Source organism: Malassezia japonica, chromosome 6, assembly GCF_029542785.1.
Source record: "Malassezia japonica chromosome 6, complete sequence".
NCBI lineage: Eukaryota > Fungi > Basidiomycota > Malasseziomycetes > Malasseziales > Malasseziaceae > Malassezia > Malassezia japonica.
Window position 1 is genome coordinate 429,110 of NC_083375.1, and position 24,071 is coordinate 453,180.

Here is a 24,071-nt window from a genome sequence, read left to right on the forward strand (position 1 = left end):
GCCACCTCCACATTGCATGTTCCCCAGCGCCATGGCACGGTCCCTACTCTGGACAGCGGCCGTAGCGGCCCTTGCTGCGGTCGTGTCTGTCCGCGCGACGCCCGCAAGCGAGTTCTCATATGAAGTGTTGAAGTCGACGACCTACGACATTGTCTTTGAGAACGAGACAGTGTCCAAGACAGACGCGCTGCAGCTGCTTCGGCACGAAGGCGCGACGGGCGTCGAAGTGCAACACTATATGCAAGATAGTTTCAACCTTACGTGGGGCGACCCTGCAAGGTATGAACTGTACCGCGTAACACCACTCGAGAGCTATGTGTGCCGTTATCCTCCCCGTGAGGCGATCGACGCAGTAGAGACCAAGCGCAAGAGGCTTCTCACCCTGGCAGACAAGCAGGCCATCCTGCAAAAAGGCCTCGAAGCGATTCAGGAGCGTAAAGGAAAATGTATCGTCAACGTGCGTGGCTATTTTGCCTATCACTTTTGCTTCAACACAAGACTGCGCCAGCTGCCGACTACGACGTACGTTGCCAAGCTCCAGACGGCGACCTCGGGCGACGATCCCCAGCACGACGAGTACATCATGGGTGTATGGCGCCCGGAAATGGATCAGGTGCCTGAAAAACAGCTGAATGGAGTGCAGGCGTTCGGCGATGTGGACAGCGGCACGGCCCTGCGCCCGGTCGTCGAAGCCGAGGATCGCAGTGGGATTTATACAGACCAGACGCTCTACTTGGCACAGACCTGGCGGGACGGCACAGTGTGTGATTTGAACGGGCTTCCGCGCAAAACAGAGATTCGCGTATGTACCTCGACTCACCCAGTACTTTTGCGCCCCGGACGACATCGAGCGGATCGAGTCCATCTCGGAGCAGCGGACGTGCGACTAGTACGTGGATTGACTGACGCAGCCTTGTGGACATTTATACGCCGAGCCTTTGCAACGAAACGGCTTTTGCACGTCTCGCAGAGGAGCCGGTGCACTTTATCCAGTGCCGTCTTATTACGCCGGACAGCGAAGAGCAAAAGACCAGCTACCTCAAATCAGTCAAGCGGCACAATCGCAAGCACCACCACGTCGTGGAGCCGGAGGCCAAGCCGGAGCTCGGCGAGGTCCCCGTCGATACGTACCCCGATGATGTGCCTCTGGATCTTGACGATGACATTCCCGAGTACAATGACGATGAAGATGTCAAGTTCCTTGAGAAAATGACTGGGCAAGGCGAAAGCGGCCGTGAGCCTGATGCGCAAAACGATATCCTGCGAGAGTTTTTGGCTGTATTGCAAGAGCGTACCGATGAGCTGGAAGAGAAAATTGTGGCAAAGATTCCCCAACAGGGCTTTGAATCACCTCACGAGGACCTTGACACGGAGATCACCAAGGCGGGTCAAGAAGCGCGCGAGGCGCTCGAGCTGCTCAAGAAGAGCATCGAGAGCATTGGGAAAAAGAACGACGCGCAGGAACTCCAACGATTGGCCAAAATTCAAGATTGGGATATTGTTAAGGAGACCGAAGAGCTCAACGATGCCTTGCTTGGAATTAACGATCGATTGCTCCAACGTCAGGATAGCATTCAGCGCCAACTGGATGCGATCGAGGGCAAGGAGAGTAAATCTGACCCGTCTGAGACTACACCCACGACTATTGACAAGAAACAAGGCATAACGGACACCACCGCAAAGCCGGTCAAGAAGCAAGCCGCCCAGAAGTCTAGAGTCAAAGACGAATTGTAGTGAATAATCGAGTAATTTTTGGCCCGTGCGAGACATTCGTCGCTCCACGATGGCGTGGCGCTGTTCGGGAAAGACGAATGCCGAGCTGATTGCCAACATGCAATCGGCGGGCCTTATTCATTCGCAGCGCGTAGCCGAGGTACGTTTCTCTTCTGATAAAGGCCATGCTCCGCGTCGACCGTGCCAACTACGTCTTGCCGCGTGCGAAAGCAATGGCGTACGAGGACTCGCCCCAGTCGATTAGCTACAATGCTACTATCTCGGCACCCCACATGCATGCGCATGTCGCCGAGCTTCTTCTTTCTCACTTGAAGCCTGGAAGCTCTGTGCTCGACGTGGGATCTGGTTCGGGCTACATGTTGGCCGTTTTTCACCAACTGACCAAGACAGAGCCCAAGCGTGGTCATATTGTCGGCATCGAGCACATCCAGGGCCTGACCGACTTTAGTGTTGCGAATATGCGCAATGACGGTCTCGCTGATGAGCTTCGCTCCAAGCGGATTGCCGTTGTGACGGGCGACGGTCGAAAAGGTATGTGGCGCGTCTTACCGCAGGGTACGAAACCATGGGACCGTACCATGCGATCCACGTCGGCGCGGCCGCTTCGACCGTCCCTGATGCATTGGTCGAGCAGCTTGCGCGCCCGGGCCGCCTGATCATTCCGGTCGACAACCCCAAAGGCAGCGGACAGTACGTTACATATTTTGACCTCTGGGAGCTCTGGCAGATTGACAAAGACACGGATGGCAAAGTTGTTCGAAAAAAGCTATTCGACGTTATGGTGCGTACATTTTCTGATACAGTATGTGCCTCTTACGGATGCTGCATCGCAATGGGAGCCATAGATGCACTATTCGTACATTCTTCAGACATGCTAGAGGAGTTGATTATTCACCCGATGGACACTCCACAACCGCCGTTAATTTGGCCCATTTCTTCACTCCACAAACGACAGCGACGACGATGGATCCGGACACCTTTTTGCCGCTGGCAGCACGGTTAAACACGACCGCAAAGGCGTATGCGGCCACAGAAGCGGTAGCTGCACACCTCATGCCTTTTTCGATTGAATACAATGGCCCTGCACCTGTTGATACGTACTTGGTCCTTCACAAGCCTGACGAGAAAGCGACCGAGCCTGTGGACTTGCAAGCCGATACCGAGGCCGTGTCGGCCTTTCGTGGACGAAAAATCCACGGCACCAAGCTTCAACTCCCGAAGAACTACACACTCGGCTTCTTTCATATGCGCGAGGAAGAAGCGCCCGTTGACTTTAACGCCGCGCCGAAATCTACTCGCGTCAAATCGAGCGTCAGTGCTGTGACCGCTCCTCCTGCTCCTGTGCGTGGATCGCGCTTCACATTGGATGACGACGAGGACGAGGAAGACGAAGAAGGGGCATTGGACCACACAGGTTTCCACGACTATCCTTCTGCAGCAGACGAGCCAGAAGAAACTTCGGCTGGGCCAGAGCCTTTGGCATGGGCCAAGCACGGACTGCACCCCGTTGCCTCGGCGGGCAACTCGCTATGGGTATGGGGTCCAGACGGCCCGATTGACTCGGGCGACGATGCCTATATCCGGACATGCAACGAATGGCTCACTGCCATCGCACCCGTCGTACGTTTTTACCACTAACCCAGTTGCATCGCTAGTGTATATATTTCATGTCGGAACGCAATATATATATTTAGATTGTACGAATATATCAATTAATATGTGTGCAGAAGGATCTCGGCGCTTTTATGTAAGACCTTAGATCCATGCTCCTGTATAGACGAGTAGAGTACAGGGGGTGTTTAGTAGTTGTTACCGTAGCCACCCTGGCCACCGCCGTAGCCGCCCTGCTGGCCACCGCCGTAACCGCCCTGGCTACCACCGTAGCCGCCCTGGCTACCACCGTAGCCGCCGGACGAGCCACCGTAGCTGTCCGAGCCGCCGAAGCCGCCGCCGCCGCCGCCGCCAAGACGGTCGCTGCCGCCGAAGCCACCGCCGCCGCCGCCGCCGAGGCGGTCGTTACCACCACCGTAGCCGCCGGAGCCGCCGAAGCTGTCCGAGTTGCCGCCGGAGCCGCCGAAGCTGTCCGAGTTGCCGCCGTAGCCGCCGGACGAGCCGCCGAGGCCACCAGACGAGCCGCCGTAGCTGTCGGAGCCGCCGCCGAAGCCGCCGCCGCCGTGGTGCTTGTTGTGGTGGCCGCCGGAGCCACCGAAGCCGCCGGACGAGCCGCCGAAGCTGTCGCTGTTACCACCGTAGCCACCAGACGAGCCGCCGTAGCCACCGGACGAGCCGCCGAGGCCGCCGGACGAGCCGCCGTAGCTGTCGGAGCCGCCGCCGAAGCCGCCGCCGCCGTGGTGCTTGTTGTGGTGGCCGCCGGAGCCACCGAGGCCGCCGGACGAGCCGCCGAAGCTGTCGCTGTTACCACCGTAGCCGCCGGACGAGCCGCCGAGGCCACCGGACGAACCACCGTAACCGCCCGACGAGCCGCCGAAGCTGTCGCTGTTGCCGCCGTAGCCGCCCTGGTTACCACCAAAGCCGCCCTGGTCGCCGGCGTAGTTCTGCTGGTTGCCGCCGAAACCGCCCTGGTTGCCGCCCTGGTTGCCGCCCTGGTTGCCACCAAGGACCTTGTCGGTCACCTTGTGCATGAGCTTGTCGGCGAGGCCGCCTAACGGTTAGCGTACTTCTCTTTCGGATACGTACCACCCTGCTGCTGGCCCTGCTGGCCGCCACCACCGGTCAAGTTGTTGAGAAGATCCATTGTTGTATGAGTTGTTGGGGTACCTCTATCTGCTTCGGCCCACTTTATATAACCTGCGTTGTCCCCGTGCGCGCTCCGTCCATGCACCGACGTTTCGCCGCCGCCCGTCCCACAGATCTGCACGGCACGATCAGGAAGGGCACGGACCAGATTTCTGCATGATTATATAAAACACTGCCTCAACTACAACGGCGGGCCAAATTAAGCCGCGGGGATGGGCCGATTAAGCGGTGGCGCATGCGCAATCACGTTATGGGAAACGCCGTGAGAAAAGCACCCAATTGGCACCCGTTCGCAACTGGCCCGTGCTGTGCGTCATATGGGGCTACGCAGGCACCGTCGCTATCCAATGGGCATGATATGCGCTTCGCCCGTCGCGTCCGCTGGGCGGATCGAAGCGAGGGGTTCGACAGGTTCAGGGCCACAACCGCAATCGTACGTGGAGTTGAGTTGGCGGCAGTCAAACTCTGGCTTGCCCAGCCGCTCGTTCACGGCATTGTGCGCATTGCAGAGCCAGAGCGCTGCATTTTTGCGCGAGCCGACTTGCGGGGGCAGGTCCTTCAGTAGCTGCTGGAAATGCGACGCACAGTCGCCGCAGGGGTATAGCAAGGAAAAAAGGTGGAAGAATTGGCGCAGGTCCTCCGACTGCTGTTTTGTGGGCTTCTCGGGGAACCGGAGCGTCATGGTGTGCAAAAAGTGCCACGTAGCGCGGCCGAGCGCGGCCCTTAGGTCAGTATGATGACGTACTTGGCGGTAGCATTGGCCATTTTGTGTGCGTAGGCGCCTTGCACCTCGGGCTCGTCGAGCACCGTGGGCGCCGTGGGCGCAGCGGTGGGTGCCGCAAACTGCGTGCTGGTGTGCACCGCCGCACCGGGGGTAGTCGTGTGGCCCATGTTCCACAGGTTCGAGAACCCCTTCATAACATTGGAATAGACGCCGGGCCCGTGGCCTTGCTGAATCTGCGCCGGTTTCTTGCCATGTGCGTATGAGTCCTCCGAGAACCACTCGCCGGACTTGGGGTCACGAACAAAACCATTCTGCTGTTGTGACAGGTAAACAAACGACGGAATGACTACCAAGAGCACGGCAAGGATAAAGAACCGCAGAAATCGTGACGCCATCAATCTGTTCGCCGCAGATGTTGTGGCGCTGGACAAATGTGGAGGCTCCACTCGCTACGAGAAACGCGGCAGGGTCTGAGCGACGGCCTGGGCGCTGTACAGCGTGTGGACGGCGGCCTGTTGCCCTGCGTCTATCAACGAGAGAAGATCGTCACGACTCCATTCCATCTTAGGTTGGCGGTGCGATCGGGCACTGATTCCGGCGAGAATGGCGCCGGTAAAGGTATCGCCTGCCCCTGTGCTGTTGTGTGGCTTGCTTGGATCCAAGGGAATCGGGGGAATGTGGTATAAAGTGAGTGCGTCACTCGTACAGTGCGCAAGCAAGACACCATATGCACCGAGCTTGATGAACTGCGTGCGGACGAGCACCGACAAGATCTGCGCGTCCTGGACGATTTTTTCGGCTGCCGTTTGGGGTATACCGTCCAGGAGCGAACGGGGAGCAGGCGGAGCTGTGCCGGATACCGGTACCTGCTCTGCCATTGCAGCCAGTTCATACACGTTTGGCGTTGCGAACTGGACCTGCAGATCATGAGGGAGCAGTGCCTCGACCAGGCGGACCGACTTGGCGACAGACGTTGGCTCAAAGAGCACAGGAACATTTGCTTCATCACCGAGAGCAGCCAGGCGCGCGAGCGCAGCAGGCGCCATATTGGCATCTGCTGCCACGATGGCCAACTTTTCCGTAGCATGTGCCTTCCACACCCGCTCGATCGTCTCGCCCGAGAAAGCCGCTTCGACAATCTGCATATCGGCGATGCCCGTTTCGAGATCCCCGGCAGCGTCCAGCAAAAGATTGCACACGGCCGTACGCCCGCCCGGCACATGCACGAGCGCATCGCATCGCAGTGCTCTCCGCTCCATTTCAGCCTGCATGTACTGGCCGAGCGCATCGTCGGGGTTGCACGGTGCGGCGAGGACCACGGCATCTGGCCGCGGCGCCATGGCGTGCGCCGCGCGCGCCACGTTCTGCGCTACGCCGCCCAGCGAAAAACTCACTTGGCCCGGCGCGGTCGACCGAAGCGCTGGTTCCGACGTGCACTGCGCCGTAATGTCGACGGCACTGCAGCCCATCACGAGGATCTCGCAAGCTGCCTGGTGCGCCTACTATCGTGATTAGCAAAACAACATACCTCGAGCGTGGCGCCGCCATACTGCTTCGGCGCCTCGTCCATAGGCTCTTTGAGCACGGCACTCAGCTCCACGGCGCACTCGGCAGCGGTGCGTGCATTGTTCAGCATGAGACCAATGTTGCTCTTGACCGACTCTTTGGCGAGCTGCGAGACGCGGCGCAAGAGCCAAGGCGTCGCGAGTTTTCCTTGACGGTCGATGCCCTGCTCGACGCTCTCCTTTACGGCGACTTCGACCGCCTGCTGGATCACCCTGCCCTCCTCCTCAAACTCTGGGGGAATTGGCACGCCAAACAGCATACCGTTTTGCAGCCCCAGGGCCTGGTTCAGTGCAATGGCCCGTGCGGCTTCCTGGACACCCGACACGCTCGGCACATAGTGTCCCGAAGCGGCCGTGTAGAACGACGGAAACTCGCCACTGGGGTTCAGCGAGAACACCGGCACGCCCTGCGTCTCGAGGTACTCGAGCGTGCGCGGAATGTCGAGGATCGACTTGGCGCCCGAGCTAAAGACGGCGACAGGCGTGCGCCCGAGCTCAGTCAGGTCTGCGCTGACATCCATCGAGTTCTCTCCCCCGCGGTGCACGCCGCCGATGCCGCCGGTCGCAAATACGTGGATGCCTGCGAGGTGCGCCAAGGCCATCGTGCCGCTCACCGTCGTCCCGCCGACGTATCCCCTACCCTTGGCGAGCACTGCCGCAATATTTGCGCGGCTTGCTTTGATTGTCGTGTTTGCCTCGCTATCGGCAATGCGCTCGAGCTGCGCATGCGTCAGCCCCACATGCGCGGCGCCGTCGAAAAGCGCAATGGTCGCCGGCTCGGCGCCCGCGTTGCGCACCGCCGCCTCGGCCGCCGCTGCCGTTTCGTAGTTAATCGGCTTCGGCAGGCCGTGTGTAATAATGGTCGACTCGAGCGCGACGATCGGCCGGCCGTCCTGCAGCGCTGCACGGACCGCCTCGCTCAGCCGGAGCACGCTGCGCAGGGCCATCGTTATGACAACACGTGACTATTAAGCATTGCCGAGAAGGCCGGGGTTATAAGCGTGCGTTTCCCCGCCATGTCCGAACTTCCCCTGGGTGCTGCGTACCACGGCGCTACTGCTGAGGCGCTTGAGCTTGCGCGCAAAGAAGCTGGTGATGCTTATCTGCCCAGCGTCTTCAACCCCGGCACGCTCTCCAAGAAAGGGCCGCTGCGTGTTGCCAAGGACCGTATCAGTGCGAAGTACTCGGCGGACGGCAAGCCCGGTTTCGACATTTACTATGAACTGCACGGCACGGGCCCCAAGCGCATCTCCCTGCTCATGGGCCTGAACAACTCGTGCTTCGGGTGGCTCGACCAGGTCGAGGAGTTCGGCGCGGACCCGGAGTACTCGGTGCTTGTGATTGACAACCGCGGGTACGGCAACTCGCAGGCGCCGTACATGCGCTACACCACCTCCGAGTTCGCCAAGGACGTGCTCGAGGTGTACGAGGAAATTGGATGGACGCAGGACAAGAGCGTCAACCTCGTCGGTGTGTCGATGGGCGGCATGATTGCGCTCGAGCTGTCGCGCATGTGCCCCGAGCGCTTCCACTCGCTGCTTCTGCTGAGCACGACGGCGGGTGAGCGCCACAACCTGCCTCCGTACCGGGGCGTGCGCGCGATTACGCTCAGCATGACCGAGCAGATCCTTGGCTTTGGCAAGCCGTCCGACCGCGTGTACCGCATCATCGATGTGCTCTTCCCCCCCGAGTGGCAGGATGCCAAGAGCGAGCGCGATCCTTCGCGCACGAATCGCGAGGTTGTGCGCCCCCAGTTCATGTGGCGCTTCGGCTTTGCGCAGCGGCCACATCCCCACGGCGCCATCTCCCAGATTGCCGCCGGCCTGACCCACCGCGTCTCTGAAAAGGACCTGGCCAAGATCGACCAGACGATTCCCAAGATCTGTATCCTCACCGGCGACTGGGACAACCTAGTCGACCCGTCTCACTCCAAGTACATGAAGTCCAAGATGCCCCATGCTCAGTACGAACTCTGGCCGGGCGCCGGCCACGCCATCCATGTGCAATACGCCAAGCGGTTCAATGCCATGCTCCGCGAATTCACCCAGTAGATTTTTACCTCCACATTTTTGTTCTTGTCCGTCATGCCCGAGACGGTGGTGCGTGCCGTGCACCCCACGCCGAATGTGGCCAAGGGAATCGAGTACTGGGAGAGTGTGCCTGCGACCGTAGACGGTGTGCTGGGAGGATTTGGAAATGGCACACTGCCGCGCGTCGATGCGATGGGCTCGCGCACGTTTCTGCTGCGTGTGCTGCCCTACCTGAGCAGTACGCCGCCGTGTGCGTACAATGGCACGCCGAAAGAGTGGCTCGAGGAGCGCATCGAGGAGCGCGGCGGACGCGGTGCGACAGTCACCCGCGCGCTCGACTGCGGCGCGGGCATTGGGCGCGTGTCGGAGCACAGTCTGCTCCCTCTCGTCGACGAAGTGCACCTCGTCGAGCCGGTACACAAGTTTCTGCAGCAGGCCAAGCGCAGCTCGGAGAACTGGGCGCCGCTCTCGCAGACCGAGTCGACCTCGCCCTTCCACGCAAAAAAGGTGGCCTACTTCCATACGTCGACCCTGCAAGGCTTCCCGATCGCGCGGCCGTACACGGCCGTGAAAGACGCCGCGCTCCAGATTCCCCCGACAGTCATGGGCAATATGGCGCCTCCACCGACAGAGGAGCCGGTGCAGTTTGATGCAGTATGGTGCCAGTGGTGCCTGCAGCACCTGTCCGAGTCGGACCTGCTCAAATTTCTGAAGGAGGCGAAGCGCGCGCTCAAGGCCCCATCGGGCTCCGGTGAGCACGCGTTCCCGGGTGGTGTGATTGTCGTCAAGGAAAACGTGTGCCGCGACGGCGAGGGCGGAACGGAATCGACGTGGTACGACGAAGAGGACTTTTCCGTGACGCGGTACGTACTCTCGCTGACGCAGCTCGCGCAAGCTCTACGAGCGTCTCTTTAATGCAGCTGAGCTCGAAGTCGTGCGCACCGAGGTCCAACTGGGCTTTCCGGAGGAGCTATTTGATGTACAGATGTGCGTGGGCGAACTAACCCAGGTGGGCACTGCGTTAATGAAAGCTTTTTCCAGAAAAAAAAAATGGTGTGTGTCAGTTGTCAGTCGAGGTCGCCTCATCTTAATTGGTCTGCAGCGTCTATCCCACCGCTGGGGTCCTCATTGGATGAGAAGAGCAACGGCCCACTCCCCATTGCGCTGCCGCACGGCTTGCGCGGTGGAGGGGGCCTACATGAATTAGTCAGCCCATAGAGCGAAATGCTTGGCGTTGGGAGCGAGGGTTTTTCCAAGCGACGCGCTTGTGCCTGTTGTAACCCACTGGCGTTTCACGAGGTTCACCACTCTCATATGTCTCGTTTTTGCGTTGAATTCCTCTCTGTTTCACGCTTATTTGTGCAATAATACTTGTTTTCACAGGCTTGCCCTGTGAACGTTCACCATGTTAGAAATCATCGAAACGGAGCTCACGCAAATCTCCAAAGGATTTGCGATCATGGGCGGATTCATTGTAATTTACGGCCTCGTTAGCTATATGGTAAAAGAGCGCTTGTACCTCTCGGAGCCTTTGCTCGCCATGACACTAGGGTACGTGCTCCTCCTCACGCAGCATTATTGTCGGGCCTCATGTCCTGAACTGGGTCAACCCGTTCGAGTGGGGCGACACCGAGACGTACCATGAAGTTACGTATCAGCTTGCGCGCATCGTCGTTGGCGTGCAAGTCCTCTTCACTGGCATCCTCCTTCCCGACAAGTATCTCTGGAAGCAGTGGAAGAGTCTCTCGGTCCTGCTAATTCTGATCATGACCACCGCCTGGTTCGTCACTGCGCTCTTTGTGTGGGCCATGGTCGACGGGCTGACGTTCCTGGAAGCGCTGTGCATTTCGTCGGCCGTGACGCCGACGGACCCGGTGCTGGCCAACTCGATTACGTCGGGTCGCTTTGCCGAGGAGCACGTCGAAGAGCGCGTGCGTCACATTATTCTGGCAGAGAGCGGCGCAAACGATGGCCTGGGCTTTCCGTTTTTGTTCCTCGCTGTGTTTCTCCTGGCGCGCACGCATGCCGACTACGGCACATCGATTGGCGAGGAGGTCGGGCGCTGGATCTACAGCGTGCTCATCTACCAGATCCTTCTTTCGTGCGTATATGGCGCGGTGATGGGCTACGTCGCACGCAAGACGCTGCGTTGGGCGGCCGAGCACAAGCTGATCGACATGTCGAACTTCTTCAGCTACGGCTTTGGCCTCGCCATCTTTACGCTCGGCACGGCGGGCCTGTTTGGCACCGACGATATCCTCGCCTGCTTTGTGGCCGGCAACTCGTTTACGTGGGACGACTGGTTCCGCCTGCGCCAGGAAGAGAGCGACTTTCAGGAGATTATCGACATGCTGTTTAATACGGCCATCTTTATCTACATCGGCATGATCATCCCCTGGAAGGACTACAGCGATGCGATGATCGGTCTGAGCGGCTGGCGCATCGTCGTCCTCGGCATCCTCGTGATCCTCTTCCGCCGCCCACCCTGGGTCGTGCTTTTCTACAAAATCATCCCCGCGCTGCACCACTGGAAAGAGGCCGTGTTCGCCGGCTGGTTCGGCCCGATCGGCGTCGGCGCGGTGTACTACATCGAGGTGGCCATCCGCAAGGTGCCCGACGACGGCACACGCGAGCACCTACGCCGCGTCGTAAACCCGGTCGTGCTCTTTTGCGTCTTTTCGTCGATTGTCACGCACGGCTTCACCGTCCCAATCGTCTACTTTGGGCCCGGCGTCGTGCGTCACACGCGCACGCTCACGCGCGCCTCGACGACGGTCAGCCCAAGCCCCAAGCGCTCGTGGAAGGAATTCTTTTCGCACTACTTTGACGAAAAGGAGCCCGTGGACGAGGAGGCGGACGCCGCACCCGACGCAAGCAACGCCCACAAGCCCGGTGGTATCAGTGCGCCGACCGACGCTCGGCTCCACGACCACTACATCCCGGAGCACGAGCCGTTTTCGCGCGCACGGGGCAACGAGCTGCCGCCCGACATCGCGGCGCACCCGCACGTGAAGCAGGTCCCGCTCCAGCTCGATTCCGACTCTGCGTATGGCGCCCACGCCGCGCCGACCACAGCTGATGCGTCCGACGACCTGCCGAAGCCCGCGCCGGCGCTCCTACGCGCCAGCCCCGCGCCGGAATTTGCGCCGACCCCGGGCAAAACACCGCCCGCTGCATAGCAAATGTGTAGCCACGTGCCTCGCACGGGCGCGCCTCCACAGCTTGTTTAGGTACGTCATGGCGGGTTGGCAGCGCGATGGCGCGACCCGCGATGAGCCACTCGTCGACTTTGTACTGAAGTTTGAAGCGATTCCGAAGGAGTATGCGAATGGAAAGAAGCGTGTGCCGGAGCCGCTGGCGCGGGAGCGCGCAGAGGAGTACACGCGCCTCGAGCGCACTCTGCAGGAGCAGGGGCTGAATGTCACCTCGCGTGTCGGCCCTGCGAACAGCGGCCATGTCTTGCTATTTGTGCATGCGCCGGACCAACTACTTACCGAGATGCGGAGCAAGGAACGGTAGGTGTTATTTTTTTTCTGACGCAGTGTGCACGACTTTTTGTGCGGCGTGGTTGCCGTACCGAACCTGACGCAGACTCCGTCCGGGGATGCGTTCGGCGCTGTGCGCACGAGTGAGGGCCAGGTAATCTCCCCGGCGGACCGCGTGCGCTACGTGCACCACCTCCTCACCGCCGCGCCGGGCGACGAGGAGAGCAGCCGCACCGGCTCGGTCGGCGGCGCGGGTCTGAGCGCACCGTGCAGCGCCTTTCCCCATTTGGTCGACATGATGCCGCTGCACGACCGTGACTTTAATGCGGCGTGGATCAAAGCATGGTCCAACGTGTCGTTCCGCTCGATCATGATGGGCATTAGCGAAGACGAAATCGAAAGCCTCCGCTTCCACTTTGGCGAGAAGATCGCGCTGTACTTTGCGTTCTTGAACACCTACTTTACGTCACTTGCCCCTGCTGCGGTGCTCGGCCTGATGTTTTGGCTGACGGGCGAGGCGTACAACCCCGTTTATGCTGTGATGCTGATTCTGTGGGCGTGTGCATTTGTCGAGGTATGGCGCCTGCGTGAGCGCAAGCTTGCTGTGCGCTGGGGCACGACCAACCTCGGCAATACGCTCGAGCGGCGTGCGGCGTTCCGGCCGCGCACTGTGACGCGCGACCCCATTACAGGCGAGAAGCTCGAGGTGTACGAGTGGTGGCGGCGCGAGCTTCGCGTGATTGCGAGCCTCCCCGTGGTACTGCTCTTTGTCGTGCTTCTCATTGCCACACTCACGGCGATCTTTTTCATCGAGGTCATTGTCGCCGAAGTGTACGACGGCCCCGGCAAGGGCATTGTGCCGCTTATTCCCACGATCCTCTTCTCGACGTGTGTGCCGGCGATCCAAGGCGCATGGCAAGCGACTGCGCGTGCGCTCACCGGCTGGGAGAACCACTCGACGAACCGCTCGTACAACTCGAGCCTCACGATCAAGATCTTTGGCCTGCAGTCGCTCGTGACCTATGGTGGTCTTGTGCTCACCGCATTTGTCTACATTCCCTTTGGCGAGCGCCTGATTCACTGGATGTTTGACCACGGCTACCTCACGCGCATCTTTCAGTTTGTCTCGCGCCAGCCGAATTTCCAGATGCCCTCCAAGCTGCACTTTGAGGTGCATCCCGTCCGCCTCTACAACCAGCTCTTTGCGCTGTGTGTTACGGGCCAGGTGACCAACACCGTGACCGAGGTCCTCGTGCCGATCGCCCTGCGTTCCGTGACGCAGTGGAGCGACGCCGCGGCGCGGTCCTGGGCGTGCTTCCGCCGCAAGGACACCAAGGAACGCCACCGCGTGTCCTTTGCGAGCGACCGCGTGGAGCGCTCGTTCCTCGAGCGCGTGCACGCCGAGTTTGCGCTGCCGACCTACGACGTGTTTGTCGACTATGCCGAGATGGCGACGCAGCTCGGCAACATCACGCTCTGGTCTGCGATCTGGCCGCTGGCGCCGGTCATGGGCTATGTGAACAACTTCTTTGAGCTGCGCTCGGATGCATACAAGATCATTGTAAATATGCGCCGCCCCGTGCCCGTGCGCACCGACACGATCGGGACGTGGGTCGAGGTCTTTTCGTTCCTGGTGCGCGTTGCCGTCTTTGTCAACGCTTCGCTCGTGTACCTCTTTGAGGACCGCCACGAGCGCAGCGGCATTTCGAACGCAGTGCACACGACAATGCGCAGCTACCTGCATCCCCACCTGCCCCAGCAGCCAGACGCGTGCAAAACCGAGACGCAAGTCGCGAGCCTCTTGCCGCACTTTTTGCCCAAGTCGTCTGCCGCCGGCGCGCTTGCAGCCTCGTTTTTGTTTGCTTTGGTCTGCGAGCAGCTCTATGGAATCCTGCGCGCCGCCGTCCAGCACATCCTCGAGCGCGTCATGTGGCGCGACAGCGAGGAGGAGCGCGCGGTGCGCCGCATGCAGCACGAGAACCGCGTCTCGCTCGTCGGTCGCCTCGAGCGCACAGAAGGCGCCCAGGATGGCCTGCACCAGGTGCCGGCCACGCTGCGCGCGCGCATCCACCCGGACATGAGCTTCTGGGACGCGTCCCACGACTCGGGCCTCTCGTACATTGCCAGCGCCGCCAAGGCGGAATAAGTAGTTCGGCCGAGTGGCGATTACCCCGCACGCCCCACGATGGATCCGCTCGCAGCGCTCCGGTCGGAGCTGGCCTTGCAGGGCCAGGCGCCTGCCGATCAGCCTGACGACGAGATGCTCCGTGTGATGCTAGATGTAGAGGGTGGGGATGTAGGCCGCGCTGCGCGTGCGATCTCCGATGCCCACGTCGCCGAGCACCGCCGCTCGAGTGAGGTGTCGATGCGCGAACCGGCGCCGACGGCTGTGCCTGCGGACGCAGAGCCGCACGAGGAGGTGGTGCGAACGAGCGCTTGGGACAGTACATGGATGGCGCAAATATGGCGCGTCGTCACGATGCCGTTCTCGGTCGTGCAGGCCGTGCTGATGGTCTGCCTGCGTGCCTTGCGCATCATCCAACCCCTGCCCCGGGGCGGGGCCAGCGGCCGGTTTGAAATGTCGCGCTTCTCGGAAGACCCACGGGAGAGCGCGCGCACCTGGATCACGGAGCTGGAGAAGGAGACGAACGGCACGTGCGAGGACGATGCGACGGACCGCCCGCCCCTCCCTTCCTTCTACGCCGGAAGCTATGCAGATGCGCTGCGACAGGCCAAGGACCAGATCCAGATCCTGGCGATTGTGCTCACGAGCGAGGCGCACAGCGACGACCGCCACTTTAAGACGCACGTCCTCACCGACCGTGCGCTTGTTCAGACCCTGCGCCAGAGCGACTTTTGCGTGTGGGGCGGCGACGTGCGCTCGCGCGAGGGATTCCAGGTCGCGACGCTGCTCCGCGCAAGCACCTATCCCTTTGTCGCATTTGTCGCGCTGCAGCCGCGGCGCTCGCGCTCGCGGGGTGCTGTCGTCGCGCACCCCGCTGTGCTTTCGCGCCTGGAAGGGTCGCCGCACTCGGTGCTCTCTGCACAGAGCATCTGCACCCATATCCAAGACGTACTTCTCCCGCGCACATCCGCTTACCTCGGCCAGCTGCGTGGCGAGCGCCACCACCGCGAAATGGAGCGCCAGCTCAAGGTCGACCAGGACCGTGCGTACGAAGAAGCGAGCCGGCGCGACCAAGAGCGCGTCCTCGCGCGCCGCGCCGAAAAGGAAAAGGAGGAAGAGCAGGCGCGTGCGCGCGAAGCCGTCGAAGCGGTGCGTGCGGCGCGCCTCGAAAAAGAGCGCCACTGGCGCCGCTGGGCGCGCCATCACCTAGTCCCGGCCGAGGCGGCTCAAGGCGAAGCATCCGTCCGTATCTCGGTGCACCTGCCCAACGGCAAGAACCTGCAGAGACGATTCCGCGCGTCTGATACGCTCGAGGCCCTGTATGCGTTTGTCGACTCGGCGAGCGCCGAAGGCGAGGCGGCCGACGCGCCGATCGACTACGAACATGTCTATCCCTTCCAGCTCGTGCAGACGTACCCCCGCCACGTCCTCGATACGCAACACCTCTCTACGATGCTTGAGGACGTTCCTGGCCTCGGACCCAGCGCCAATCTCATTGTCGAGGGTCAGTGGGGAGGCGACGACGAGCCGAGCGACTCGAGCGACGACGACGAACCATAGCCTCCACTTCTTCTAGAATGTCGGTCCGCCTCTGGCCCGGGCTCCAGCGCGGTCTGCATACTACGCGGCGCGTCCTGCGTGAGAATCGCGTGAGCACGCTTGATTTTCAGCTGGGTACTAAGGATGCCGTGTACCGCGCGCGCCTCGCTGCGCTCGAGCAGCTCTTGCCGACGATCAAGGGCCGTTGGGGCGGCGTCGGCTTCGCGGTGAGCCAGGCGCTGGGCCTCGGCTGGATGACCGAGAAGGAGGAGGATGTGATGCGCTTCGAGTCGTCGCAGGCCATGTACCACCCCCTCTGGGTGCGTAGTTTTGCTAACCCAGGCCGTCGACGCCATCTGGAAGGTCAAGTGCAAGGGCGATACGGGCCAGGCCACGGCTTCGTGTACGTATCTCTACTTATGCAGTCGTCTCGACCAACTCGACGTTCCCCGGCAATGCGTGGAAGCCGATGGACACGCTCCCCCTGCGCCCGCCCCCGGTGCTCGTGTCCGAGATGGAGGAGCGCCCGGACGTGGTCGTGAAGAACGGCGACGAACCGATGCACTACGTGCCTTTCGACGCGCAGCGGCATCTGCACCCCAAGGTGGATGTGGACGGAAAGATTAGCGTGCTACCATTCAACATTTCCCCGCGCTCGCTGCCCGACATCTTTCGCCACGCCGACCTGCGCTCGCTGATGGTCGACATGCTGGCCGACGGCCCCCCTCTGCACATCAACCGCCGCTTCCAGGTCCTGCCTGGCGTCGAGATTCAAGTCGCAAAGATGAACGAGCAGCCGGACTCGGACGCGAACGCGATGGTGCGCCTGGAGCGCGACTCGCTCGACGTCGACCTCATGGCGTGCTACCCCGTGCTCCTCCCCGTGCATCTCGTCCGTTTCCGCTACGACGCGAACGGCGAAAAAGACAAGCTCGCCACCGTTGCGCTCGGCGCGTGGGATGAGCGCCTGCTTGTCTATGCTTTGTACTGCGACGAGCAGCCCAACTGGGTCGCCAAGCAGCCGCCGAGCTGGCTCAACATCGACATGCTCGACTTTGACCCGCATGTCCCTGTCGCCCAGTCGGTGCTCGACCCCAACGCAGGCGAGGGTGAGAGGGAGCGCTCCGAGGCGCGCATCGTCGACCTTATGGCGCAGCAGTCGCAGATGCAAAACATCTTTGAGAGCCGCGCCGAAGAGCTGATCGACGAGGCCGACTGGACGACGTGCACGCAGTGGGAGTCGACGCAGGCGCCCGCTGATGCCACGCCGGAAGCGGATGCGGGCCTCGGCGAGATCGACTGGAACGCGCACAACATCCGCCCGATGTACGACGGCGTCACCGAGAACCGCCAGTATATTGCGCTCGCTGGCGAGGCGCTCTTTTCGGCGCGCCTCCTCGAGAGCGTCGAGCGCGATCGCAGCGAGGGGCGCGACACCTCGAACGTCCACACGATCCACAACGGCAATCTCGTCACGGGCGACGAGGCGATCGCCGCTCTGCACGAGCGCCTCGCCGAGATCAAATCGTCGCGCGATGCGAACCGCCCCGAGTGGATGGGTGCTCTGAAAAACTAACCGTATTCTATACTTTTTGAACGAATGCTGTCGCATACGACACGGAGCTGTCGCCCGGCGTGTGTACGGCGCTGCTCTGCTCATAGTGTGTAAAGAGGCAGCGGTGCGTGTCGCCATGCGTCTCGAGCTGATGCAGCGTGGCAAGCAGCAGCGAAATTGGGTTCTTGCCGCAGATCGTGTTGCCGGTCCGAGACAGGTAGACGGCAAAGGCCTTGCGTGCCTCGGCCGCGCTCATGTGCCGTATGGGCAGCTCGGCATCGGCCGCGTACGAAATAGCCGTCATGCCGTCCGCATCAAGGGATTGGATGGATTCATAAATCGGACGCGCTTCGTACTCTTCACGGGGCGTACGCGTCGAGAGGCGGATGGGGCCGACGCCCGTATCGGATTCGTAACGTGTATACCGGAACCGCTCACCCCAATGGCAAAAGTCGCTCGAGACCACAACCAGCGTCGCAGGGTCGGAAAAGTACTCGGCCAGCACAGACGCGTACTTGGCCGTGTCCACGGGCGTCAGCTGGCCGACCAACAAAGGAATCACCGAGATGTTGTGGCCCTCGAAGACTTTGCGGATATAGGGCAGATGCATCTCGATGCTGTGCTCGGCGTCGTCGACGGCCGACGTCATGACCCTGAATTGGCCTGTGGCATCCAGCTCTTGGTTTACTGCATAAGAAAGAAAACTTACCTTGCATATCCACAGGAAGGTCTCCGATTGGCGTAGAGAGAACATCATAGTCGCTCAGGGCACAGCCTTCCAGGTAGGCATGGTGCGACGGGCCCAGGACAAAGACACGGCGGCTGGGTAAGCGAGGCAACGTACATGTTTTCCGCCTTGATACATCCATACGCATATGCAGCAGACGCACCAGAAAATCGATAGCCAGCATGTCTGTATAAGTCAGGCGACATACGGAGCAATAATTCCTTTACATCCGTTCACCATCGCATGCTGCGCAATGGGCGGCTCCTCCAAGCCGTACGCATTCGATGCGGGACGCCTCGGGCTCTGCGCCTCACGAATCCATTTTGACAGCTGCTGGTCCAATGTGGCCCCTGCGTAAGAAGCGGTACGTACGGTCCGCCGAGTACCACGTCCCAGCGTGGGTAGCCGAGCGTACAGTCATAAGGACAGTCGGTCCCTGCGTTGCCACAAGAGTGGAGGTGGAGGCTCCTGACGCCATGCTGCGTTATGGGCTGCGTGCCGCCGCACGGTGCGCCGGCTGCGCCAGAGAGGGTGTTGGGCGTGCCGCGCCGGTAGCAAGACCAGAACAACGTAGGGCATTTTTGACAACTTCGGCTCAGTGGCTCAGCACCCGCGCGCCGGATGCTGCGACGCTGCCATCGGCCAAACCGGCCTTTGCTTTGCGTCCGTACCAGATCGAGTGCGTCGAGACGTGCCTCGAGGCGATTGGCAATGGGGCGAAACGTATTGGCGTCTCTTCGCCTACAGGGAGTGGAAAGACGACCATGTTCACTGAGCTATTGGCGCGAATTCCGTCTGAGAAAGGGCGCAGCCAAGCACTCATCCTTGTCAACGCCGTGGCACTGGCCGAGCAGGCCAGCGAGACGGTCGAGCGAATGCTGCCTCATTTGCGTGTAGAGATCGAGCAGGGTGCAAAGTACAGGGCATCAGGTACGGCAGATGTCACAGTCGCGACGGTCCAATCGCTCAAGAATGCAAGTCGCCTGGAAAAGTACGATCCTTGGAAGTTTAAATGCGTCATTGTAGACGAGGCGCACCACTCGACCTCGGCGACGTACCGTGCGGTCCTTTCGCATTTCAACAGCGATATTCCGTGCGACGAGCCTGAGATCGACGTTCCTGTACGCGTTCCCATCATCGGTTTCTCTGCGACGTTTAGCCGCCACGACGGCCTCGCGCTCGGAACCGTATTCGACCAAATTGTCTTTCACAAAGATTTTCTTGCTATGATTGAAGAGCAATGGTAGGTCCTCTTGCTGACCCAGGTTATGCCCGCTGCGGTTCACGGCCGTCCAAGCGGAGTTTGACCTGACCAAGGTTGCAACGACCGGGGCCGACTTTAACGTCGCCTCGCTCGCAAAGGTCATCAACCGCCCAGCTATTACCGAGCTAATTGTCAGGACCTGGCTTGGCAAAGCCTATACCCACCGGCGGTCCACGCTCGTCTTTGCTGTGAATATCGACCATGTAAATACGCTCGTCGCTGAATTCACAAGCCGCGGCATCGACGCACGCGGCATACACTCTGGCATGCATTTGGAAGAGCGGCGAGTGACTCTGGCCGCTTTTCGTGCTGGCGAGTTTCCGGTCCTGATCAACTGCGGTACGTTCCCAGGCTCATGTAGCGATCCTCACCGAAGGCGCAGATGTCCCTCCTATTGACTGTGTACTCCTGGCGCGCCCGACCCAGTCCCAAAACCTCTTTTCTCAAATGATTGGCAGAGGTATGCGTCTGAGCCCAGAAACAGGCAAGGAGGATTGTTTGATTCTCGACTTGGTCGGCAATCTCGGTAATGATATGGTTTGCACACCAACGCTCTTTGGGTTGTACGATGAGCAGCCGATCGAGGGTGCGTACTCTTTCTAATCCAGACGACACGGTGGAGTCACTCAAGGCGCGAGCTCAGCCAAAAGTCTGTGGGACGCTCCCGAAAGTGCAATGGGAGGCGCCGCTTCCGTCGTCCTTTACTTTTGTCGACTTTGAAAATCCGGCTGAGCTGTACACCGCCATGCAAGCACGTCCAAGCCGTGCCATTGACGAAATTTCGCCAAACGCGTGGGTCGACTGTGGTGGGGACACGTACGTCCTGTCGACCTATGACCAGAGCTATGTTAAAATCCACCGCGAAGGAAAAGGTGCGTTGTTCTACTCACACAGACTATATTGGCACGCACTACCCCCGCAATCCGGGCTTTGACTGGACTGACATTGCGGCCAAGAAAGCCGGCTCTCCCTACTGGCAGAAGCGGGTCGTACTCCAATCCGAAGACCTAGGGCACGCCATCCGCGGCTGCGACACCTTTATGAGCAAGCTCGTCACTGCATCCGGTCGCTCCCCTTTGTGGCTTCGCCGAAGTGCACGATGGCGCCATAGCCCCGCCTCGCCCCGTGCACGCGCAGCATTGCAACGGAAGCTGCAAAGCAAAGGCGAGGTGGACGACGACGCGAAGCCGTGGGCGAATGCCACGCAAGGCACAGTCAATACCATCCTCACACGACTGGCGCACGGAACTAAGAACCGCTGGCGCCACGCTGCCAAGGCACACAACAAGAGAGCAGCGCGTGCGCAGCGCACCAACCCCGCGGTGAGCGTAGGTCCGCTCCCAAAGCCTACGCCCGATCGTGATTCGTAGCGCAGCGAGGTGCATAAACCTGCATACGCGTGCATATTTTTCGACGCGTCGTTTTGCCGGATCGCCGTGCTCTTGGATCGCGATGGACCAACTCATCTACTTTCTGAAGACGCATAGGCGCCAGATCCTGCGCATTGGGCGCAAGGTATGTCAAATGACTTATAAAGATCATCAAAGCGTTCAAGCGCCATCAGCAGTCGGCCGGTATGGGTGCTGGCATGGGTGCTGGCATGGGTGCTGGTATGGGCGGTGGTATGGGCGGTGGCATGGGCGGCCAGGGCCCCTTTCCTCCCCAAGGCGGCTTCCAGCAAGGCGGATATCCCTCGCAGGGTGCTCCGGGTGGACCGGCGCCCCATACCCAGGAGATTCTCGGCACGAACAATATCCATGCGTTTGACGACAATAATGTAAACGCACAAAATCCGCAGTACAAGGACCTGCGGAACCGCGCCCGGTCGGAGGGTGACAAAATGGCGCATGCGTTTGACGCGTCCAAGGCTGCCTACAACCACGGCGATGGTGGGCGCGCGAAGCAGCTCAGCGACGAAGGCAACATGCACAAGCACAACATGGAGCAACTCAACGCGCAAGCCGTGCAGTGGATCTTTGCCGCGAACAATGCAGACTCGCCGCCTGGAACGGTGGATTTGCACGGTCTCTACGTTAAGGAAGCGCTTGTCAAGGTCGACGAAGTAATCCGTCAGGCTCAGGCACAAAATTTCCCTCAGCTGCGCCTGATTGTCGGCAAGGGTATTCATTCCAAGGACCACGTTACGAAAATCAAGCCGGCCGTCGAGGACCTCTTGCGCAAGTACAATATTGCTGCGCACCTCGACCGCCGGAACCAGGGTGTGCTGGTCGTCGACATGAACGGTCCTCGCGGCGGCGGCAGCGCCGAGTTCACTCGCGACATGGCGCGCAACGCGACGGGCAACGACCAGGAGTGTGTCATTATGTAACTATTCACGCTGGGGTCGGAACCAGCGGAGAATCGGCTCGTATATGGGTGCTTTGGGCGCACTAGGCGCTTCTGCAGCGTGCTGCGCACCTGTCAAGCGCAGGCCACGCAACCGCGCGCTTGCCGCTTCCACTACCAGAGGGTAGGTGCGATCCAGCGTATCGCGCAGGAAGCTGGCCTTGGTATAGAGTAATCTGCGCGCGGTAAAAGGTGCAATATTGTTATAGCGACGAATCACTTGATTCAGTTGGTATACCGCCTCTTCGTGGTAGCTGCGTTGGTCGACGACCCACTGAGCGTCGCGAAAGTTGCGTGCCCAGTCGACCAAATGCCGCTGTGCATCGTTGCGGATGGCAAAGGTATAATCGGGGATATCCGTCGGCTGGTTGTCGTGCATGTGCCAGTCGACATGCACCGGCTCCATCTGCTGCCATGGCGCGTGAAATTCTAGCGCGTAGAGTGCGCGACAGATCCAGGCAGCCTGAATACGCTGACGGAGCGAGCGCTCTTCGGTAGCGAGCTCGATGTTGATCTCGACCCACGGCGGCGCACCGCCTTGACGCTGCACCATGCGGTTCAAAACAAACTCTTCACGCTGGAGGTGCGCATTGCCCTCGTTGTGGTCGTACGGAATCGGTTTTCCGCGCAACGAATTCTTTTGCAGCGAGCCGGTGCGGATTGCTTCTTCAATGCGCATCTCGGCGATACCAGCGAGTCCCTTTGCAGCGGTGACAACGCCAAGGAGGGGTTTGTTCTGGTCTTCATCGCTCGGCTCGGCCTGGTTCTTGCGATCGGGATAGCGCACCTTTTTGTCGAGTGCCGTCTCAATTCGATCGCGAAGTACGGATCGCCGCAGCGACTCACGAACCTGCCCCATGGCCTTGGCATTGTCAAGGGGTAGTTGATTCGGCGTCACGCCGTGCTTCTGGAGCTTCTTTTTCATCTCGGACGCCGGCGCCTCGATATCAATGTGCGCATACTTGCCACGGTAGACACGCGTCTCGGGCGAGGGCCCCGGCATGTACGAGAGGTCCCAAGGGTTGTTGCCCGTTTTACGAATCCGTACGCCGTTCGCGCCCACGCTCTCCACGGCAGAGGTCGGCCGTGCAGTGGGCCGCTGCGCCTTACTGAGGCGCGCCGACTCCGACGTACGCGCATCCTCGCCCCGCCGCATGGGCTTGTACTTGTCTACGAGCATGCGCAGTACGGCATCCTCGAAGCGCTCCTCGCCAGTCCACACTGGCTCCTGGGCGCGCCCGGCCGCTTCGATCTTGGCTTGCATCGCCTTTTCTGTCTCTTCCTCCTGCGCAGCGTCGCGGAATAACTTTTCCGATGCCGTCTCTATTCCACGACATCGCACCGCTGACGCAAAGACGCCATGGCGCCCGCACGCCGCAAGCGCCACACGTCGTGGTAGCATGCAGGAACGTCCCAGCGCCGCCTCCACATGGAGGATCGCCGCGGAACGGCCCGATGATCGTGCTTTCTCGTGTCGTAGACCCTCTATAAACTATTGCCTAGGCACCTCGTTTTCGTTCACGAGATGACCCACAATGCCGTACTTTCCTGCAAAGTGCGACTCCCATTCCGCCATGTTTTTCCTGGGTAAGCCATAGCACGTACCGCTCGCTGTCGGTAAGGTCTTCGAGCTTGTCGATCGGCTGGTCGAGCGGTGTGAGCATCGCGAGGTCAAACGACTGCTTTGCCATACCCCGCGATGCATCGCGTCCGGCAAAGTTTCCGTACGGGCTGCCCGGTCCGTAAAAGTTGCGGCCAGACGACACGTCAAAGACGTTACCGTTGATGGCAAGGAGGATCTTGTTACCCTCCGGCGATGACTCATCGCCTGTTCCGTCGTACACCGCGAGAGTCTTGGGCGTATACGTCAGGAACTCGATCGACTTGGGGTGGTCAAGAGGGAGTGACGAATACGCCGAGTTCGCATCGAGGTTCCGGCGTGCGTCGGCGACCGACGGCGTAAAGATTTCCGAGAATGGATCGGGGATGTATACAAGCATCGCGATCACAAAGATCAGCATGCCTGTCAATCCGGAGTTGAGCGGATTCGACGTAAAGAACGCCACCACCTGTATCAGAGAGAAGGACGTACATTTTGTATAGCCTGTGTGTCGATCATGGTACGTGCACGTCGGCGTCCAGCGTCGGTAGCAGAACGGAATTAGCGATGTACAGTCAGCATAGATTGCGCGATGACTCGAATTTGTCAGCAGCCAAGGC

At 60.5% G+C, this 24,071-nt stretch overlaps 14 protein-coding genes across 14 annotated transcripts; 10 read left to right on the plus strand and 4 right to left on the minus strand.

The window, feature by feature from the left end:
- Positions 1 to 31: 31 nt before the first annotated feature.
- On the plus strand, positions 32 to 1,734 carry MJAP1_003369 (uncharacterized protein; the record flags this gene model as incomplete). The annotated part of the gene is made up of 4 exons (XM_060267297.1): positions 32 to 279; positions 313 to 802; positions 825 to 880; positions 912 to 1,734. The coding sequence occupies 4 exons, from the start codon at positions 32 to 34 to the stop codon at positions 1,732 to 1,734; spliced, it is 1,617 nt and encodes a 538-aa protein (XP_060123280.1).
- A 49-nt stretch (positions 1,735 to 1,783) lies between these two features.
- MJAP1_003370 (protein-L-isoaspartate(D-aspartate) O-methyltransferase) lies at positions 1,784 to 2,579 on the plus strand (the record flags this gene model as incomplete). The annotated part of the gene is made up of 4 exons (XM_060267298.1): positions 1,784 to 1,873; positions 1,896 to 2,265; positions 2,289 to 2,515; positions 2,538 to 2,579. 4 exons carry the CDS (start codon positions 1,784 to 1,786, stop codon positions 2,577 to 2,579), a joined length of 729 nt encoding a protein of 242 aa, XP_060123281.1.
- Positions 2,580 to 2,697: 118 nt separating this feature from the next.
- On the plus strand, positions 2,698 to 3,389 carry MJAP1_003371 (uncharacterized protein; the record flags this gene model as incomplete). Its single annotated transcript, XM_060267299.1, has 2 exons — positions 2,698 to 3,354; positions 3,378 to 3,389. 2 exons carry the CDS (start codon positions 2,698 to 2,700, stop codon positions 3,387 to 3,389), a joined length of 669 nt encoding a protein of 222 aa, XP_060123282.1.
- Positions 3,390 to 3,533: 144 nt separating this feature from the next.
- Positions 3,534 to 4,489, minus strand: MJAP1_003372 (uncharacterized protein; the record flags this gene model as incomplete). The annotated part of the gene is made up of 2 exons (XM_060267300.1): positions 3,534 to 4,396; positions 4,432 to 4,489. The coding sequence occupies 2 exons, from the start codon at positions 4,487 to 4,489 to the stop codon at positions 3,534 to 3,536; spliced, it is 921 nt and encodes a 306-aa protein (XP_060123283.1).
- A 342-nt stretch (positions 4,490 to 4,831) lies between these two features.
- Positions 4,832 to 7,727, minus strand: MJAP1_003373 (uncharacterized protein; the record flags this gene model as incomplete). Its single annotated transcript, XM_060267301.1, has 4 exons — positions 4,832 to 5,213; positions 5,237 to 5,561; positions 5,805 to 6,714; positions 6,744 to 7,727. 4 exons carry the CDS (start codon positions 7,725 to 7,727, stop codon positions 4,832 to 4,834), a joined length of 2,601 nt encoding a protein of 866 aa, XP_060123284.1.
- Positions 7,728 to 7,796: 69 nt separating this feature from the next.
- MJAP1_003374 (uncharacterized protein) lies at positions 7,797 to 8,831 on the plus strand (the record flags this gene model as incomplete). The annotated part of the gene is made up of 1 exon (XM_060267302.1): positions 7,797 to 8,831. The coding sequence occupies one exon, from the start codon at positions 7,797 to 7,799 to the stop codon at positions 8,829 to 8,831; it is 1,035 nt and encodes a 344-aa protein (XP_060123285.1).
- A 33-nt stretch (positions 8,832 to 8,864) lies between these two features.
- Positions 8,865 to 9,835, plus strand: MJAP1_003375 (protein N-terminal methyltransferase; the record flags this gene model as incomplete). The annotated part of the gene is made up of 3 exons (XM_060267303.1): positions 8,865 to 9,673; positions 9,696 to 9,797; positions 9,820 to 9,835. 3 exons carry the CDS (start codon positions 8,865 to 8,867, stop codon positions 9,833 to 9,835), a joined length of 927 nt encoding a protein of 308 aa, XP_060123286.1.
- A 380-nt stretch (positions 9,836 to 10,215) lies between these two features.
- On the plus strand, positions 10,216 to 11,989 carry MJAP1_003376 (uncharacterized protein; the record flags this gene model as incomplete). Its single annotated transcript, XM_060267304.1, has 2 exons — positions 10,216 to 10,361; positions 10,384 to 11,989. The coding sequence occupies 2 exons, from the start codon at positions 10,216 to 10,218 to the stop codon at positions 11,987 to 11,989; spliced, it is 1,752 nt and encodes a 583-aa protein (XP_060123287.1).
- Positions 11,990 to 12,047: 58 nt separating this feature from the next.
- Positions 12,048 to 14,441, plus strand: MJAP1_003377 (uncharacterized protein; the record flags this gene model as incomplete). Its single annotated transcript, XM_060267305.1, has 2 exons — positions 12,048 to 12,325; positions 12,353 to 14,441. The coding sequence occupies 2 exons, from the start codon at positions 12,048 to 12,050 to the stop codon at positions 14,439 to 14,441; spliced, it is 2,367 nt and encodes a 788-aa protein (XP_060123288.1).
- Positions 14,442 to 14,480: 39 nt separating this feature from the next.
- Positions 14,481 to 15,980, plus strand: ucp10 (UBX domain-containing protein 10; the record flags this gene model as incomplete). The annotated part of the gene is made up of 1 exon (XM_060267306.1): positions 14,481 to 15,980. One exon carries the CDS (start codon positions 14,481 to 14,483, stop codon positions 15,978 to 15,980), a length of 1,500 nt encoding a protein of 499 aa, XP_060123289.1.
- Positions 15,981 to 15,997: 17 nt separating this feature from the next.
- Positions 15,998 to 17,535, plus strand: MJAP1_003379 (uncharacterized protein; the record flags this gene model as incomplete). The annotated part of the gene is made up of 3 exons (XM_060267307.1): positions 15,998 to 16,279; positions 16,302 to 16,362; positions 16,385 to 17,535. 3 exons carry the CDS (start codon positions 15,998 to 16,000, stop codon positions 17,533 to 17,535), a joined length of 1,494 nt encoding a protein of 497 aa, XP_060123290.1.
- Positions 17,536 to 17,542: 7 nt separating this feature from the next.
- MJAP1_003380 (uncharacterized protein) lies at positions 17,543 to 18,662 on the minus strand (the record flags this gene model as incomplete). Its single annotated transcript, XM_060267308.1, has 4 exons — positions 17,543 to 18,201; positions 18,224 to 18,336; positions 18,450 to 18,591; positions 18,614 to 18,662. 4 exons carry the CDS (start codon positions 18,660 to 18,662, stop codon positions 17,543 to 17,545), a joined length of 963 nt encoding a protein of 320 aa, XP_060123291.1.
- Positions 18,663 to 18,717: 55 nt separating this feature from the next.
- irc3 (Putative ATP-dependent helicase IRC3) lies at positions 18,718 to 21,834 on the plus strand (the record flags this gene model as incomplete). Its single annotated transcript, XM_060267309.1, has 9 exons — positions 18,718 to 18,749; positions 18,849 to 19,484; positions 19,507 to 19,844; positions 19,867 to 19,965; positions 20,114 to 20,377; positions 20,400 to 20,570; positions 20,643 to 20,833; positions 21,000 to 21,020; positions 21,043 to 21,834. 9 exons carry the CDS (start codon positions 18,718 to 18,720, stop codon positions 21,832 to 21,834), a joined length of 2,544 nt encoding a protein of 847 aa, XP_060123292.1.
- DAP1 (Dihydrodipicolinate synthase) lies at positions 21,835 to 23,970 on the minus strand (the record flags this gene model as incomplete). Its single annotated transcript, XM_060267310.1, has 4 exons — positions 21,835 to 23,157; positions 23,359 to 23,434; positions 23,457 to 23,920; positions 23,944 to 23,970. 4 exons carry the CDS (start codon positions 23,968 to 23,970, stop codon positions 21,835 to 21,837), a joined length of 1,890 nt encoding a protein of 629 aa, XP_060123293.1.
- Between the last annotated feature and the right edge of the window lie 101 nt (positions 23,971 to 24,071).